The sequence below is a fragment of the Cololabis saira genome, chromosome 2 (genome assembly GCF_033807715.1).
Source record: "Cololabis saira isolate AMF1-May2022 chromosome 2, fColSai1.1, whole genome shotgun sequence".
NCBI classification, from domain to species: Eukaryota; Metazoa; Chordata; class Actinopteri; order Beloniformes; family Belonidae; genus Cololabis; species Cololabis saira.
The window spans coordinates 9681856-9697302 of NC_084588.1; the positions used below are offsets into that span (position 1 = coordinate 9681856).

At 40.7% G+C, this 15447-nt stretch overlaps 1 protein-coding gene across 1 annotated transcript in view; it reads right to left on the bottom strand.

Moving 5' to 3' along the window:
- The window catches only part of si:ch211-186j3.6 (neural-cadherin), a 361581-nt gene that overhangs the window by 72545 nt on the left and 273589 nt on the right, over positions 1-15447 (bottom strand). The window contains exons 31-32 of the mRNA XM_061737325.1: positions 8223-8403; positions 3151-3317 (exon numbers count right to left, since the gene is read on the bottom strand). Of these exons, the coding sequence (XP_061593309.1) occupies positions 3151-3317; positions 8223-8403 (348 nt within the window). The remainder of the gene's footprint in view (positions 1-3150; positions 3318-8222; positions 8404-15447) is intronic.

The following is a 15447-nucleotide window of genomic DNA, read 5'->3' on the forward strand; positions in this document are numbered from 1 at the left end:
ATACAGGACTGTAAGAAACGGCCGGGTATTGACATGCTGGATGTGTATGTAGACAAGAGTCACTGCACAGATGAGTTATTCTGATCAAATGTGAACATTTAATCAAAAGATAAAATGCACCACACTTTGAAATCCACCCCAGTAAATTAAAAAAAAAAAAAAAGTGGCAGAGTATGTTTATGTGTCAAGCAATGAGGATTTCCCATGCTTCATTTGAGGGGAGCCATCCTACAAGATTACACATATTCCCAAAGTGCCTGCATGCAGGAATAAATGCACTTTGTAAGGTGGATTAATGATGCGAACTTTCCCCCATGTGCTGTGCTAAGGGAGCAGAGTGACATTTAAAATGAAGCGTAGAAAGTCATGAATACAAGGAGGAAACGTGAATGACAGAGTGGGGTTGCAGGAGAGGTCGCCCTGTGATGGCAGCTGAGTTATGGAAGCTGTGACCATCATTAGTTAGGACACTCATGTCTGATCAATACATGTGATCGCCGCAGGAGGTGGCAAACTGGAAAAAGATTAGAAAGGTACTGTCTGATCCCAGGAGACAAAAGTCCACCCAATTAAGAAGAAAATGAGGACACTAGAAATTGAACAAATATAAAACAGATATTAGGTGAGCAAAATAACAAGCGACAGAGTGGGACTCCCCACATAGTTTAAAAGACGGCTCCTGTGAAGGGGAACTGCATGAAGTAATAAGCCCTTGAACACGATAAAGGGCAAAGAAATCATAATAATCACATAAAAATTCATTTTGTTCATTCATTATTTCGTTAATTTCATTTCATAAAAGCAAACACTGGGGTCCTTCTGGGTTTAGAGTACATTTTCTGAGATTATGAATCAATCAACTGAGAAAATAATCAGCAAATTAATCACAATAACTCTGAATTACAACCTGACACCTAATAAGAATAATGAGTTCTACCTCAGTGTATTAGAATAGTCAAATCCATTTTCCCAACGTTTACATCATTATAAGCCTAATATAAAGGCGTAAATGTCATGCTGTACAAGTCCAACGTCAAAGAGTGCAATCTCTCTTTATTACTGACTGATCTGATAAATCCCAGTTATACAAAAAACAGGACCTGATCGGGGCTGCTGAGCACTTTCAGCCAAAAAATGTGATCATGCAAACATTTTGTCGCTCTCAGGGTTTAACGTTTTAACTGAACTTTGTTTTCCAGGCAAAGCAATGCGCCATGTTCTCTGTTTGCGTCCTCGTAGCGGCTCCTGTTTAATGGTCTTGGTCATCTTATCCTGCAGAACTACTTTTACCGTACTGACCCTTGCGGACCTTGAGGTCTTCTGGTACTGGCCTTTCATTAAGTCCAAAAGTTAATACAAAAACACATGGTGAGGCGGCCTTCCGCTTCTAAGGCCCACAACTGTGGAATAGCCTGCCAGTGGACCTGAGGGCCGCAGAGAATGTTGATATTTAAAGAAGAAAAAGGGCTAAAGACCCACTTTTTTAGTCTTGCTTTTAGTTAATATCATTGTATATCCTATTCCAGTTTTATCTAAACTTTTTTTATTTATTTCTATTATTATTTTATTTATTGAATTTTATACTTTTTTTAATTTAATTTTTTTTTAATTTTATTTTATTACATTTTTTTATTGAATTTTATTGTAATTATTATCATTATTATTATTATTATTATTATTTTACATTTCATACTATATCACGTTCTTATCATTTTATGGTAGATTTCGTTTTAGTTCTTAATTTCCAGTGTGTCTTCGGTGGGAGCCCTCAGGGGGGTTTGGACCATGTTTTAACTTTTTAAACATGCAAAACATACAATTTTCAAACATGTACTAGATATAATGTATGAAAAGTGCTTTATAAATAAAGTTTGATTGATTGATTGATTGAAAATATTTAATCATCAACCTAATCAGGTAAACATTGCCACTGCTTTCTGATGAAGCCCTCATATTGGAGGTGGTTGACAGACATCGTGATAAATGGCCTTCTTTCTTGTTTTATTATGCACGTCCTTACTAAAGAAGGCCATAGACAATACTGCAAAATCATTGTAGTGCCCATATGAAAACAGCAGCCTACATTTCTGATCTTCCCCTGAAGACAAAGGCTAATAGACCGTAGAAAAAAAGCCCCCTGGATTGGACTGCTTACATCATCAGGTGCCTATCTGGTGAGTCATCTGGTTTTGAATTGAAAAGGGTTGATTGTGTCATTAAAGTCCAAAACGTCGATTAAACCCTCTTTCCTCTCCCCTCCAGAGGAACGTTTGTCTTTTTTATGTAAGACGGCGACGGATACACGCGCCTGGAGCTATTAAACAAACAAGCCGGGAGCCACGGCGAAGCCATCACAGGCTGCACGTGCAGCTTTAGCTGTCAGTCATCGGAGAAGAGGTTCTGAATGACATCATTAGGCATCACCTACTAAAATTACAGATACATTTCCTTTTCCAATAAAATCGGTAGGCATTCATTTTTTCAATTGATAAATTGGTATAAATTATTTTGTACGTGTAAAATAGAAACAGAGGTGGGCTGTGTCTAGGAAGGAAAAAAAAACCTTCCTTTCAGCCCATAAGCTTAGGATCACCTGGAGACCTTGCATGCATAACACTTTCATTGAACTTAGGCCAGTTTATCTGTACAGAAACTATAATTAAACCAAACCAATAAGATTAAACAGCAAACACTGAAATAGACAAAGACAGGTGAAGCTAAACTTCCAGCACATTTGTGAGGAATTCAAATAGTTTTGCTAAAAAGCAGCAGCAAACAAAAAGGTAGGTATCCTTGATTTAAAACAGCGGAGAGTCTCCGTTTTCTAGCTGCAGCCACGAGACTGTTGAAAGCCGATGTTTACTTCGTTGAGGTTTCTAATAGAGTGTGAGGTTGAGATCGGTAGTTTGATACTTGGCTTGGGTGTCGTGCCTACAGTACATGCCAACAGCAAGCCCACTTGTTCCTGGCGAGACACGAACCTCCCTTTACGGTTATGAGTGAATCAGATGCGTTTCCCTGGAGATATACGTCTCCCTTGGACGTGCAAATGTAACAAGAAACCTTGTCAAGTCAGGATGGAAAAAATCTCCTCCTCACTCCCCCAAACAAATAAATACATAAACAAACACACAAACACGGGAGGCTTACCTCCAGTCGCAGGTATTCACTCTGCTCCCTGGAGACTAGGCTGAAGATGACGCTGCTGTGTTTGCGAGTTCGGACCATAACTTGGATCCACGTTCTTCGGGCCGGCAGTGGGGATGCCAGCTGGTAATGTACATGACTGTGGCCTTCGAAGGAATATTCTGGGGCTTCTGGTGCACACAAACACACACAGGGGAATCCTGTCAGCGCTTTTTATTGAGAACAATCACAATGAGAACCGAAAATGTAAAGTAGACTTAAAACACTTTTCAGCTTAAATAAATCTGCTTCTCTCTTGAGCGGATCTCCCTTCGGTTATAGTATTTGGAAGTCCCTAAATTCCCCTCCCGAAACAGAACCTTCGGTTGAACAGGGTACGTGAACCCCCTTTTTCTCTAATGATGCGAGGCAGAATGAACACCTAAAATGTTCCCAAAGCTATTACTTTTTTACTTTTCAGCATAAGCAAGAGAAACATTCTTCCATCAATCGATTTCACACCTCTTCATCTCTCTTCCAAGTAGTGTAATCTCAACAGAGTTGAATGGTGCAATACAGCTCGCTTGAAGCCAAAGTCATATCAATATTTGTATTTCTTTCAGGCCCTGAGTGTGGAACAGATAAGACACGGCCTACTGAATATCCCAATGCTCTGTTTTGTGTTTCGCTGTGTTCATGGAGGACAGAGGTCTGTTCTCACGGGGTGCGCAATATAAAAACCATTAACACTAATAATTTTGCAGTCGTAGCCTTGTCCTAAGTGATGACAGTGACGGAGAAGGAAGGAATGTAGAGACGCAGCAAAGCTCCTCAGCTCCACTCAAATGAGGGAGCCTTTATTTTTGTGTTTGAATCTTAAGCATCACAGCCAACAAAAGTGTCTCTCTAGCCTTTTGTGTCTTTCCAAGTAAAAGCCAATGTTCACGGTATTTTTATACTGGCTTTTTAGATCAATGTCTCAAAAAAAGAGGACATAAAAAGTAACTTTTTATACAGCTTATGTGTATAATAGGGACTGTATAACAACAGTCGTTGCTGTTGAAGAGGCAGTACCATTATGGATGAAGCAATACCTGTAAAATCTAAATGTAGGCTGCACTCAGGACGAGGCTTCACTTCAGGAAGATCCTCCAACTGGAGGATGCGTGTTACAGGCAGTGGAGGACCGGAATCTCATTACAAATCCTATGTTGGTCCACGAGTCTCCTCCAACAGCTGCGGTCAGGCCGACGCCTCCACAGTCACACCCTCAGCACAGCCAGGCTCGCAGGGATCGCTCTTCCTCAGGCTTCAAGATTCTGCATGCTGCTCTCAGAGCAGCACGGAAATTACCGCGGCGGTAATCAAGTATGCCGAAGGGAAAACGCAATTGACTTGTTTATGCATTTTATAACAGAATATGTAACATCTGGAAAGAGGATGCCACACAGCTGATGGAACTGCTTCCTAGCGCCGTCGGAAAATCAGCAGCGGCTGACGGGAATAAATGCATGAAACCTGCTTGTTCAGTTCTAAAATTACCTGCAGTCCAAACTTGTTTATTTTTGTTACAGTTCAGGTTGTGGAATTACCAGATGTGGGGTTTTCATTTGTATGGTTTAAGAAAATGTCTGTGATGAATTTGAGTCCATGGGATTTACTGTAGCCTTACAGATTTGAACCTAATGGTGCAACGAAGAAAACTGTTCAGCTTCCCTGAAGGCTGAGAGAAGCAGTGGACAGTAATACGTTTCTGTGCCTCTTTTTATCCTCTTTACTATCTCGCTCTAGATGCTGAATATCATGAAGATGAAGTTCTGAGCTACCAGGGAAAGCTGCATTTTTGAAACTAACCAGTACGCAAAATGATGGATCGGAAAAAAAGACTCCTCTTTACCCATTTAGCCCCGTTGACATTTACACATTTCAAATGAGGAAAGACGTTGGATATGAGGAAAGTAAGTAAATAAATAAGTAAACAAACATGGTTGTCACATTTCCTTTGACTTTAATTTATTTGCTGACAGTTTGAGTTTATTCTCCTGAACTTTATTTTATTTGTTAACATATTTTTGCATTTCAGGGCTGCAGCTCAGTCCAAAAAAAGTTGCTTTGGGGTGAATTTAGAGCTAGTAATGCGGTGAAATAAATAATATAGTTAATGTCAACTGGTAAGAAAAGCAGAAACCTTGAAAAAAGAGCAAAGAAAGATTATGTAAAAGATCTAAGTTTGAGAAAATCATTTGAATTCTTGAAGACAATGTTCTTTGTAAAAATATGGAAAGAGATTAGGATATTTCTCATTCTACAGTACATATCTTTAAACTTTTGAAGGAATCCGGATGAATTTCGAAGCAAATAAAAGGCAGGTTGCAGTCTCAGTACCTGCTCTCATCAACAGCTAAAATAAGCACATGGCAAGGGATGACTTTGGGAAATCTTTGTCAAGCACTACAATACAGAGCTAGATTCACTAATGTCAATTAAAACTTCACCGCGCATGAAAGGGGCCCCGTGTTAATATTGTCATGGGGCAGCACTGATGACTCTGCGCTTGCAGGCGTCTCTGATGAACCATCACAAAGAAATTGGCTCCATCGGCTCAGGAACTAAGGTGGAATGGACCATGCAAACTATTATCAGCTACAGGTCCAGAAGTGGGGCTTGTGATGGTCTGGATCTGCATCAGGGCCCTTGGCAAACACCAGTTGGATGATGTGATGCAGATGGCAGCATTGATACTGTACAATAGGGGTGCAATGATTAGTCGATGTAGACAAAAATCAATAGTAAAAATAGTCACCAATGGATTTAATTGTTGACTCTGGTCGGTAAAAAGAAAATTTCAACAGAGTGAGTCATCATCCGCCTTCATATCTCTGCTGAGAATTGTATATGTGCAATCTAGTACAGCGCCAGGGTAACAATATGGCGTCAGCTTATGCCACACCCGGTCAACGGACGGCCAAGTTCATTAGAAGATGTCTTTTATTGTTGTTTAACAAATCATTTAAACAACCTCATGCAAAATGTAAAAGCTGAGAGTTAAATAAGAGCCATTTAATAATTATGACATTTATAATCTGATTAGTGGACGACTAATCGGCCTTCAAGACAGCGTGTGCTGATGCATTGCAAAACCCCATATTAGAAACTCCTGGCTGAAGAAGGAGAAGGTTCTGGTCCCGGGCCGGTCTGCCCGAACATTTCGCAACAGAGAATGTGTGGCAGGTTTTAAAATTAGTAAAGCAAAATTGATGTCCTTGTGCTATGTCGGGCCACAGTCCTGTATTGAACACAGGACGACTTAATTTCAATAATGAGGCCTAGTTCTGAGGCCTAACTCTGAGCCCAGCCTCGATTTCTTACAGCTGACCACATGGTTTGAAACAAAGGAACCTCCATAATGACTCAAAGCCCCAGCAGTCTTTGGGTGATTTATGGCCCCTTGGTGATAAAGAATACCCTCCTCATTGGGCATGGACCCCAAAACGCAGGAGGGGTCCCTGCTGATTTGTAGCAGCCCTATTAATGCGGTTCCCCCTATATCTCGCTCTCTTCTCTCTCAATCCGTCTCCACTCTCCCAGAGAGTTCTCTCCTGAGCCTGTGAGCTGTGAAGGCAACAGCTCATACTTGAGCATGACAAACTACTGGTTAGAGACCGGCCTTCTCCATTATCGGGCCTGAAGAAGCGTCTGGTTGCCTGGAAATGGCAACCACAGTCTGCAGCGCTGCAACGTGTTACCAGCGACCGTTCCGAGCCCCAAATGAGCTGATCGAGGGACCCATTCATGCGCAGACGACGTGAACGCCTTCGGATCGACCTGGACCCGAAGGAGGCCCAGCTGCATCCCCTCATCCACACAGAGACGAGGAGAGCAGGAGAGAGAGAGCTGCTCTTCACCAGGATCACCTGTGGAGCGTAACCATCCAGCTGTTCACCAAGGAACGCTGGTCGGCCAGACCAAACCACCTTTTTCTTCAACTACAAAGATCCACGTAAGAGGCTGTTTTGTGTCTGGGCAGAGAAACATAGTTAACACATTTAACTAGCGTAATTTTACGTTGTGAACCGGACTGCTGATCCCGTCACAACTGTGTTTATTAGTTTAAGTGTGTTTGTTTATTTTATCATTTGTCTATTGCTGCATCCACGTTGCTGGATCTTGTTGACGTGTTCTTCCACAACAGAAAACAAAGTCCTTCCTCATTTCCCAATTACAGTGTTTTTCATGTTTAGTTAGTTGTTTATGTGCAGTTTAGGTATCAGGAATTTATCCCAAGTGTGGTTTCATTATCTTTTAACAGCAGTGTAAATAAATGCGGATTCATTTGAATGAGAGACGTTGTTTGTGTTTATTTTATACATATTTGTAACATTTGCTGGTTGCAAAGGCCTGTGCTCGGACTCCTTCCTTCACTGTTACTCTATAGCGCCACCCCGGGCAACAGGCTGGCAAACATAGAATAACAGCTACTTTGAGACTGATTGTGCTGTTTAATTATTATTTCCTGATAATTCAGGTGGTGCCCCATTTTGATTGATTCATTTTGATAATTCATCTTCATTTTTAATGACTATTGTAACACAATTCTCTCTAATAACTGAACAAGCACTCCCTTTCTTGCACAACAGCTATTTTCCAACTTAAGATGTGTTTGGAGGAATAATGGGTCGGAATAACAACCGAACCTCTTCATCAAATTGTGCCTTCAATGCCAGAATGTCTTTTACGAGCTGTGAGACGTAATAACGATAACAAGTGGTGAAAGCCTTGATGGCCCTGGGAAAATAAGTGGATATTCACACATGAAATGAAGTTCCACAAAAAAACAAAACAAACTGTTTTACTGCCTGCAAAGTACTAAAATGAAACATAAATGTAAGAATCACTGGTAGTTTTGTTTTTTTCTTCTGGTTTTGCTAGCTTTTGCTGACTTGGGGTTGTATTCCATACTGATTTTAATTGTGACAGAGATTTTTTTCTACTTTTTTCCCCCCTTCAACTGTCCTGGGAAATTGGGGTAATTTTCTTTTGCTGTGGAAGGCAGTATCAGCAATTTTTATGCACAAGTTAAGAAAGACTTGGCTTACCCTGTTCACACTGGTGTCCTGTGTATCCCGGCACACACTGGCAGCTGAAGGAACCCCAATCACCATGGCAACGACCCCGGCGGCCACAGGATGGATAACCCATGTTGACACAGCTGCTATCTGTGGTCAGACAGCCCGGTGAGCTGGACTGTGAGTCAGCCGGGGAGCCCAAATCATACAGCTGAATGGAGGAGATACAGGTGAAAAGATGGAGGCGTAGTAAATAAAGAGAAAACGATAGCAAAACAAAACAGCAGAACCAGAAGACTTTGGGATAAAACAGTGAATCAAAGGAAACAGAAAAGATAGACAAGAGAGAAGAAGAAAATGGGCAAGAAGTAAGAGTTCAGTGCATCAAAGTGAGAGGAGAAGTTGGAAAAAAGGTGAGTAATGAGATGATGGGGATGGGAAGGGATGCAAATACGTGAATTGCTGCAAACGCGAGACAAAAATGCATAGTGACAGCAGAGAAAAGAGGCTAAAGATGACACGGTGCAGACATGAAGAGGGTCAGAAGCCAGAGGGGAAGTCAGAGTTTTCAAAAAGAGTAAAATCAGAGAGAGTGGAAATGAACTGAGGAAGAACTTTACAATGTGCTGAAGGACATAAGCACAGAGTATACTGGGGTGGCCTTCTCTCCTTTCCCACTGTCATCTCTCTGTCTTTGTCTGTGTGTGTGTGTGTGTGCATCTATCCTTCACCACCAACTCTCTCCTCTTTCAGAGATGAAACTCGACACCGGACCGGTCCTCTGATGGAAATCCAGCATGACCAGGCGCACACAAAACGGAAGAGACGGGGAAACCTTGAATACTTAAATGTGTGTCCTTCACAAAAGAGCCATGAAAGACATTATGCACAACCTCCTCTCTGCATATCCAAAATGCTGAGCCTCTTCTGGTGCTGCAGATATAAATGACTAAAACCTGACAGTGAGTCATGTCATCAAGGAGCTGCTGATTGGCTCTGACCTCCAGCAAAATGAAATCCTAGTGGATGCTGGCTTTTAAATGCTGCGGGTTTCGTATCGATCATTCTGATTCACAAGGAGTGAAATCCAAACAATCGAAAGCCAAAGGAAAGCCAAAATATCATGTCTGCAGCTAGTTTTGTCTTCCATCTACTATCTATGTAAGACTTTTAGCAAATGCTTTGGTAGAAATCTCTAGCTGCTCTTTTACAGCCTTTGTAACTGAGAAGAGTGTCACACAGACACAGTCTAACGGCGAGGCAAGGCAAATCTATTTGTATAGCACAATGCATACACCAGGCAATTCAAAGTGCTTTACAGAAGAATAAAATTACACCCATTAAACCCCTTATTTGATGAGCTCCATGTCATGTTATCTATGAATGCATCACAAAAAGAGAAAGAAAGAAAAAAGGTTTAGAGCCAAGTGTGTTGTGCAAAGACTGAAGTTCTAGCTGAACCAGCTATAATTTCATTGAGAACTACATAAAGACAATCTCAGTTGTCATGAAGTCCTTTGAGAGACTGGTGTTGAGTCACATGAAGGACATCAGACTCTTTGCTGGACCTCCTGCAGTTCCCCTACCTGAAGTTAATGTGGGCCTCCACCACATCTCCACTGTCCAGAGACGTATGCTCGGATTTTATATGTAAATTTTAGCTCAGCGTTCATCTCTGAAATCCTCCACCAAGAGCCCACCCACCTCACTGTGCCCACCTCCACCTGTCAGTGGATCAGCAGCTTCCTGACTAACAGGAGGCAGCAGGTGAGGTTGGGGACTGTCACCTCCAACACCCAGACCATCCGCACTGGAGCCCCCCAGGGATGTGTCCTCTCCCCACTGCCCGTCTCTCTCTACACCAATGACTGTTCCTTAGGGAGCCCTTCTGGGAAACTCCCCAAGTATGCAGATGACATCACTATCATTGGACTGATCCAGGAAGTCTACACACAGACAGGAAGTGTAATAGATGGTCCAATGGTGCAGTCAGAACCCTCCGAGGCTAAACCCACCCAAGACTGTGGAGAGTGGACTTTAGGAGGAAACCCCTGCCACTCCTTCCCCTCACCATCCTCAGCAACACAGTCTAATGTGGACATTTTTAGGTTTCTGAGTTTCAATTTCCCGTGATCTGAAGCGGACCGTCCACACAGCCACTGTCCTCAAGAAGGCGCAGAGGTTGTACGTCCTGAGATAGCTGAGGAAGTTTAACCTGCCCCAGGAGCTGCTCATCACCTTCTACTCTGGCATCATCCAGTCTTTCCTGTTCCATCACTGGTCTGGTTTGGACCGGCCACCAAAAGGACAGATACAGACTGTGATGGACAGCAGAGAGAATAATCGGAGAACACTTTCCCTCCATCCAGAACTTGAACCAGTCCGGGGTAGAAACTGGCTAAGAACATCTCTGCAGACCCCTCACACCCTGCACACAATCTTTTCAATTGTCTCCCTTCTTGTAGGCGCTACAGAGCACTAATCATTTCTCCCCTCAGGCTGGATGCTCTGCTGAACTCTCAGTCTCACAGTGTCAAATATTTGTGCAATTACCTCATGACTGCAATTATTGGTTGTCTTGTATATATTGTACATATTTTGATTGATGTGGCTTTTTACTTTTATTATTGTTTATTTATTTTTTCATTATTTATTCATGGGCAGCATGGCAGCTTAGTGGTTAGCAGTGTTTACGTTCTCCTTGTACTGTACTTGTAGTAGGTTTTCAATCCTGCTATGGACTAGCGACCTGTCCAGGGTGAACCCCTGCTTTACACCTGTAATTAACTTGGATAGGCTCCAGAAGACCTTGTCACCTTGTGCAGGATTAAACGGGTATAGAAGATGGATAGACTTTGTGCTCACTTGCATTGAGATGGGGCAGAAATTAGTTCAAGGATAATTCTTGGGATTTCATTTGATGAAACATCTGAAGGGTTTGGTTATACAAAAGAAAAGAAAACATCAAAAAGCAGTTGTAGAGTTTTTAGACAGAATACAAGAATTAATTCTCTCTAAGATAAAAATAAATAAATTCTATACATCTACAAAAAACTATTATTCGCAGATAGAAAGCTTTTATATTGTATTATTTTATATATATATATATATAATTATATATTATATATTATTATGAAGTTGATTGCTGAGTACACTCCTGATCACCTTGCTGGTCATTAATTGAAATCAGTTCCCCACTTGTGCAGATATTAGGACATAAAGAGTGGTATGAGGCTCTCAAGCCCCAGGAAGCCGACTCAGAGTCATTAAGTGGTGAAGTCACGTCTGTTTCTCTCACTGCAGTTGCAATATTGTGACTCTGAGCTTGTCAAACCTTGGCGATGGCACATTATATTTACTGCTATGAAGTGGTTTTAATGTGTAAGCAGCTTTCAGTAACCTTGACTTCTTTTTAGGTTAACACTGCACACCCTTAAGACATGAGGTTTCCCATATAATTCAATATTCAGTATATACAGCTAACTTTTATGTCCAAATGTGTAAAAAATCTCCACCGTTAGCTAATTCATTTGTCCAACTCAGATTTCACTTAGACTTCAAAAGTCATTAACACTGACCAGTATGCTGTGAGACATAATAATGAAACTTCTTACTAAGATATATACCAATTCAAACTCAAAACTACTAGCCTGTTGGCCCAACTGCTGTAAAACATATTCCAATCATGAAAATGGAAAGAGAGATACATCCAAAACAACAGAAAAACTTAGAGAGAAGATCTGCTAGTCTGAAAGCTAAAAGGAGAGATAAATGAAAGGACAAATATGGAGACTCAAATATGGAAAATCATGAAAAAGCATGTGTTTTGCTTTAAAAACACAACCTGGCTTTTATCTCCACCTTGAGCTCAAACCAGTAGTATGCCTTTAGCTGTTGACATAAATCTTTACATCACACTTTACAGGGTTTACTGGAACAGACACGACACTCCCATATGGCACAAAAACAAGGACATGCAAATGTTAGTGTCAACTACCTTTACCGCATCACAGGCACTCACTTTCCAAGTGAACCAGACAATGTTGCCATGGCAATGGAAATGAAACACAACATGTTCTGTGAAAATAAACCCCCGCCACCAAATGAACAAAAATAGGAGTGGGGAAAAAAAGAAAAATTATACAATACCGGAACATGACCATCAACATTATTAATCATCAGTACGCCTACTGCTGCTTGTTCTTTGGTGATTTATTATCCTCATGTCCGCCCACACGCATCATGCAGATTTCTCTCATTAGTACAAAGTGTTTGTGCAGCCTCTCTGGCTAAAGTAAACCACACTAAGGCCAAGCTTTCAGCCCTGCAGAACGAGATACATCCTTTGGACCACCACTCCTGAGATTCAATGTCTTAATTCAGCTTCAGATGAGTGGGTTCAGTTATGCAAGCCACACATCATCTCATCATGCCTCGCAGATCTCTACACCCAACCAGACCAGACAGAGCCTGCTCAACTTGTTAGTGTTACTTTGAATCTCCGAAGTTGTTCTGGAGTGAATGAAGAGTGTGTTTTCTTTGGCCAATAACTGTGAGGGATGTTATTTGCTATCGTGAGTCAAATACAAATGGTAAGTTACATTGTACTTGTGCAAATGTGTGTGTGTTTTTACAATAAGGAAAAAAAGTGGAAGGTGCTGGACAACAAGCTCGTCTGAACTAACATTGACCGGATCATGTGGAAAGCGGTACAGTCCAATAGAGTCCGACAAGCTCAATTGCAGTCAGCTTTGGATACAAGCTTCACTTTATTGATTTCTTACTTACCTCAGCAGGCCCAGTGTATTAAATGCTCGTTTGTGGAGCCGTTTGTGGTGGCTGGGTGTGGTTTTTGCTCAGCTGTGGGGTTAAGAGTGGGGAGGTGGTTCAGCTGCATCTACTGGGGGGGGGGCAGAAAGACGGGGACCGTAACCGAGTCAAACCTGTACATGGTCCTGATCTCTGAGAGTAGTTATCTAATAGGGGTGTAACGATACACTAATCTCACGATACGGTACAATACAAGATATTGAGGTCACGATAACGATACGATACGATATTATAGCAGTATTTTTTTAACAACCTTGAATGAGTAACATATGACTGGAAAAAATTGTCTTTTATTTGAAAGACACAAAATACAAAACAATGCTGTATGTTTGCCCTATTGTTACAGTTTGTAATGCTTTATAACTGTTTAAGTTTTAAAGAGAAAGCCAGGCCAACCATTTTCCACAAACTGAACTAAAAGTAAATGTCAGGTTTGCATTATGCATCTTCAGTAAACATATTTTGCCACAAACTGAATAGTTTCTCTCATGTATGATTTGACTTTTTTCTTTTCCAGAAATTTAACAACTAAAATTAAATAAATAAATAAAAGTAAATAAATACATACAATTTTGCATCATAAAAAAGATTGATTCATGCTCATCTTATAAGTGTAAGAGGAGATTTATTTTTGTTAAGAAGGTTATTTTGGTAATTCAAGGTTCATTATTTTATAAATATATTCTTTATATTCTGATGTAAATCAGGGACTATAATGACACTAGTCAGTTTATCTGTAGTTGTTAGTATGTTTTAGATTGGGCGGAGTGATACAGCACTAGCTGCTGTGTTGACGCTCTAAAATCCTACACTGTTGAGGGACATTAAAGTACACTGGAACTCAGCAGAAGTTGTCCCCGTGTTTATCCTACTCACGACCCGAAAAAGGTTTAATTTAATAAGGTAAGGCTTAACTCTACACCAGCCTTACATAAGTAAAAGTTCAGAGCTCAAAACGGGACCACAAGACGGGACTAGTTTCTTCTGAGCGGAGTAAGATTTTGGTTCCCGGGTCGAGATGCGGTCGCGGCCGCGGTCGCGGTCGGATGCGCGTTTCTAGTCAACACAATAGATTAATATTAATAACCCAATATCGCAATACACTTTGTCACCTCCACGACACGTATTGTGACGTTTTTGTATCGCGAAATTTCGTGGCACGATATATTGTTACACCCCTATTATCTAAGGAAGTGGCTTGGTTGTATGGTGATGTATGGTGTGTTGCGTGCTGCTGGAGACCGGGTTGTGTCTCGTTCAGTGTTCGTAGCATTTGCCTCGCGGCTTTGTGGCTCACTGCTCCAGTTGAAGAAGCGATCTCACTTCAGTTGAAAAGCAGTGGCAGAAGCTGTACTTGTACTTGTGCTACAAATGCCTGGGAAACTTGAGTACTGTACTTCTAACGCTGTAACAGAAAATGATTTGTCAAGCTGTTTCTGCTCACGGTGGTTCTAGAAGCTACTGAATCATGATCTGGTGGAATATTTGATCCTCTCACGGCGGATTTACCTACCTCTAAGAGGTGATTTTCTCCAATTAATTTGTTTATTCCTTTATAATGATGTCCTATTAGGTTAAGTATAATCATAGAAGCAAAAGTGAGTCTACCTAATTTTTAAAAAGATATATTGTATATAATCATTGAGAGACAGAAGAGCCCTCTCCATTTTTTTGCATGGTCACATTGGAACATGGACGTGTGATATTGTTTACATTATCATTTTACTTTTATTTGTCATTTATGATGGTGAGGAAGTAAGGGATGTTTATGATAAATATAACTTCAAATACTTTAATCCATTAATTTGATTTAATGCATAAAAATACTGCAACAGGTTCGGTTGTTTTGTTCTTTTGCTTGTGCTCGTAAAAACTCAGATTAAGTTATGAATAATTGTACCTGTGCTCTTACTTGATTTGAATCAGGATAATAATGAAAATGGGTGAACTATTGCACCCTGGTTCTTCTAAAGACCTTTCATTTGCAACTTTCTATTTGGGTTGTTTCCGTTTTTGATAGTGAAGTAGCGGTCAATGAATCAAGGATGGAACATCTTTACAAACTCACCAACAACTATTTTGCTAATTTTGCAGGGATCTTTATTATATTATGAAAGGGATTGAAAAACTTTTTAATAAACTATCATGTGTTAAAATAAAGCATACCAGGCGATTTTGTTTTTGTCAACATAGCCTTGGGTTTTTTATCCTACAACGTTTAAAAGCTGTGGAGGAAAGCTGACTTCTTGCATTTTAAATCACTAATGAAAAGAAAAAGGCATAAACTCTGAAGCAGCATGTGAGAAAGGAAGTTTTTCACACTCTTACTTTTTCACACAATCGTTCTCCCTGTAAAATGAGCGACTCCAGATTCATTGGAAAGGGCCTTTTAAAAGCCTTCCCTGATTGATGGTTAACCAATAAT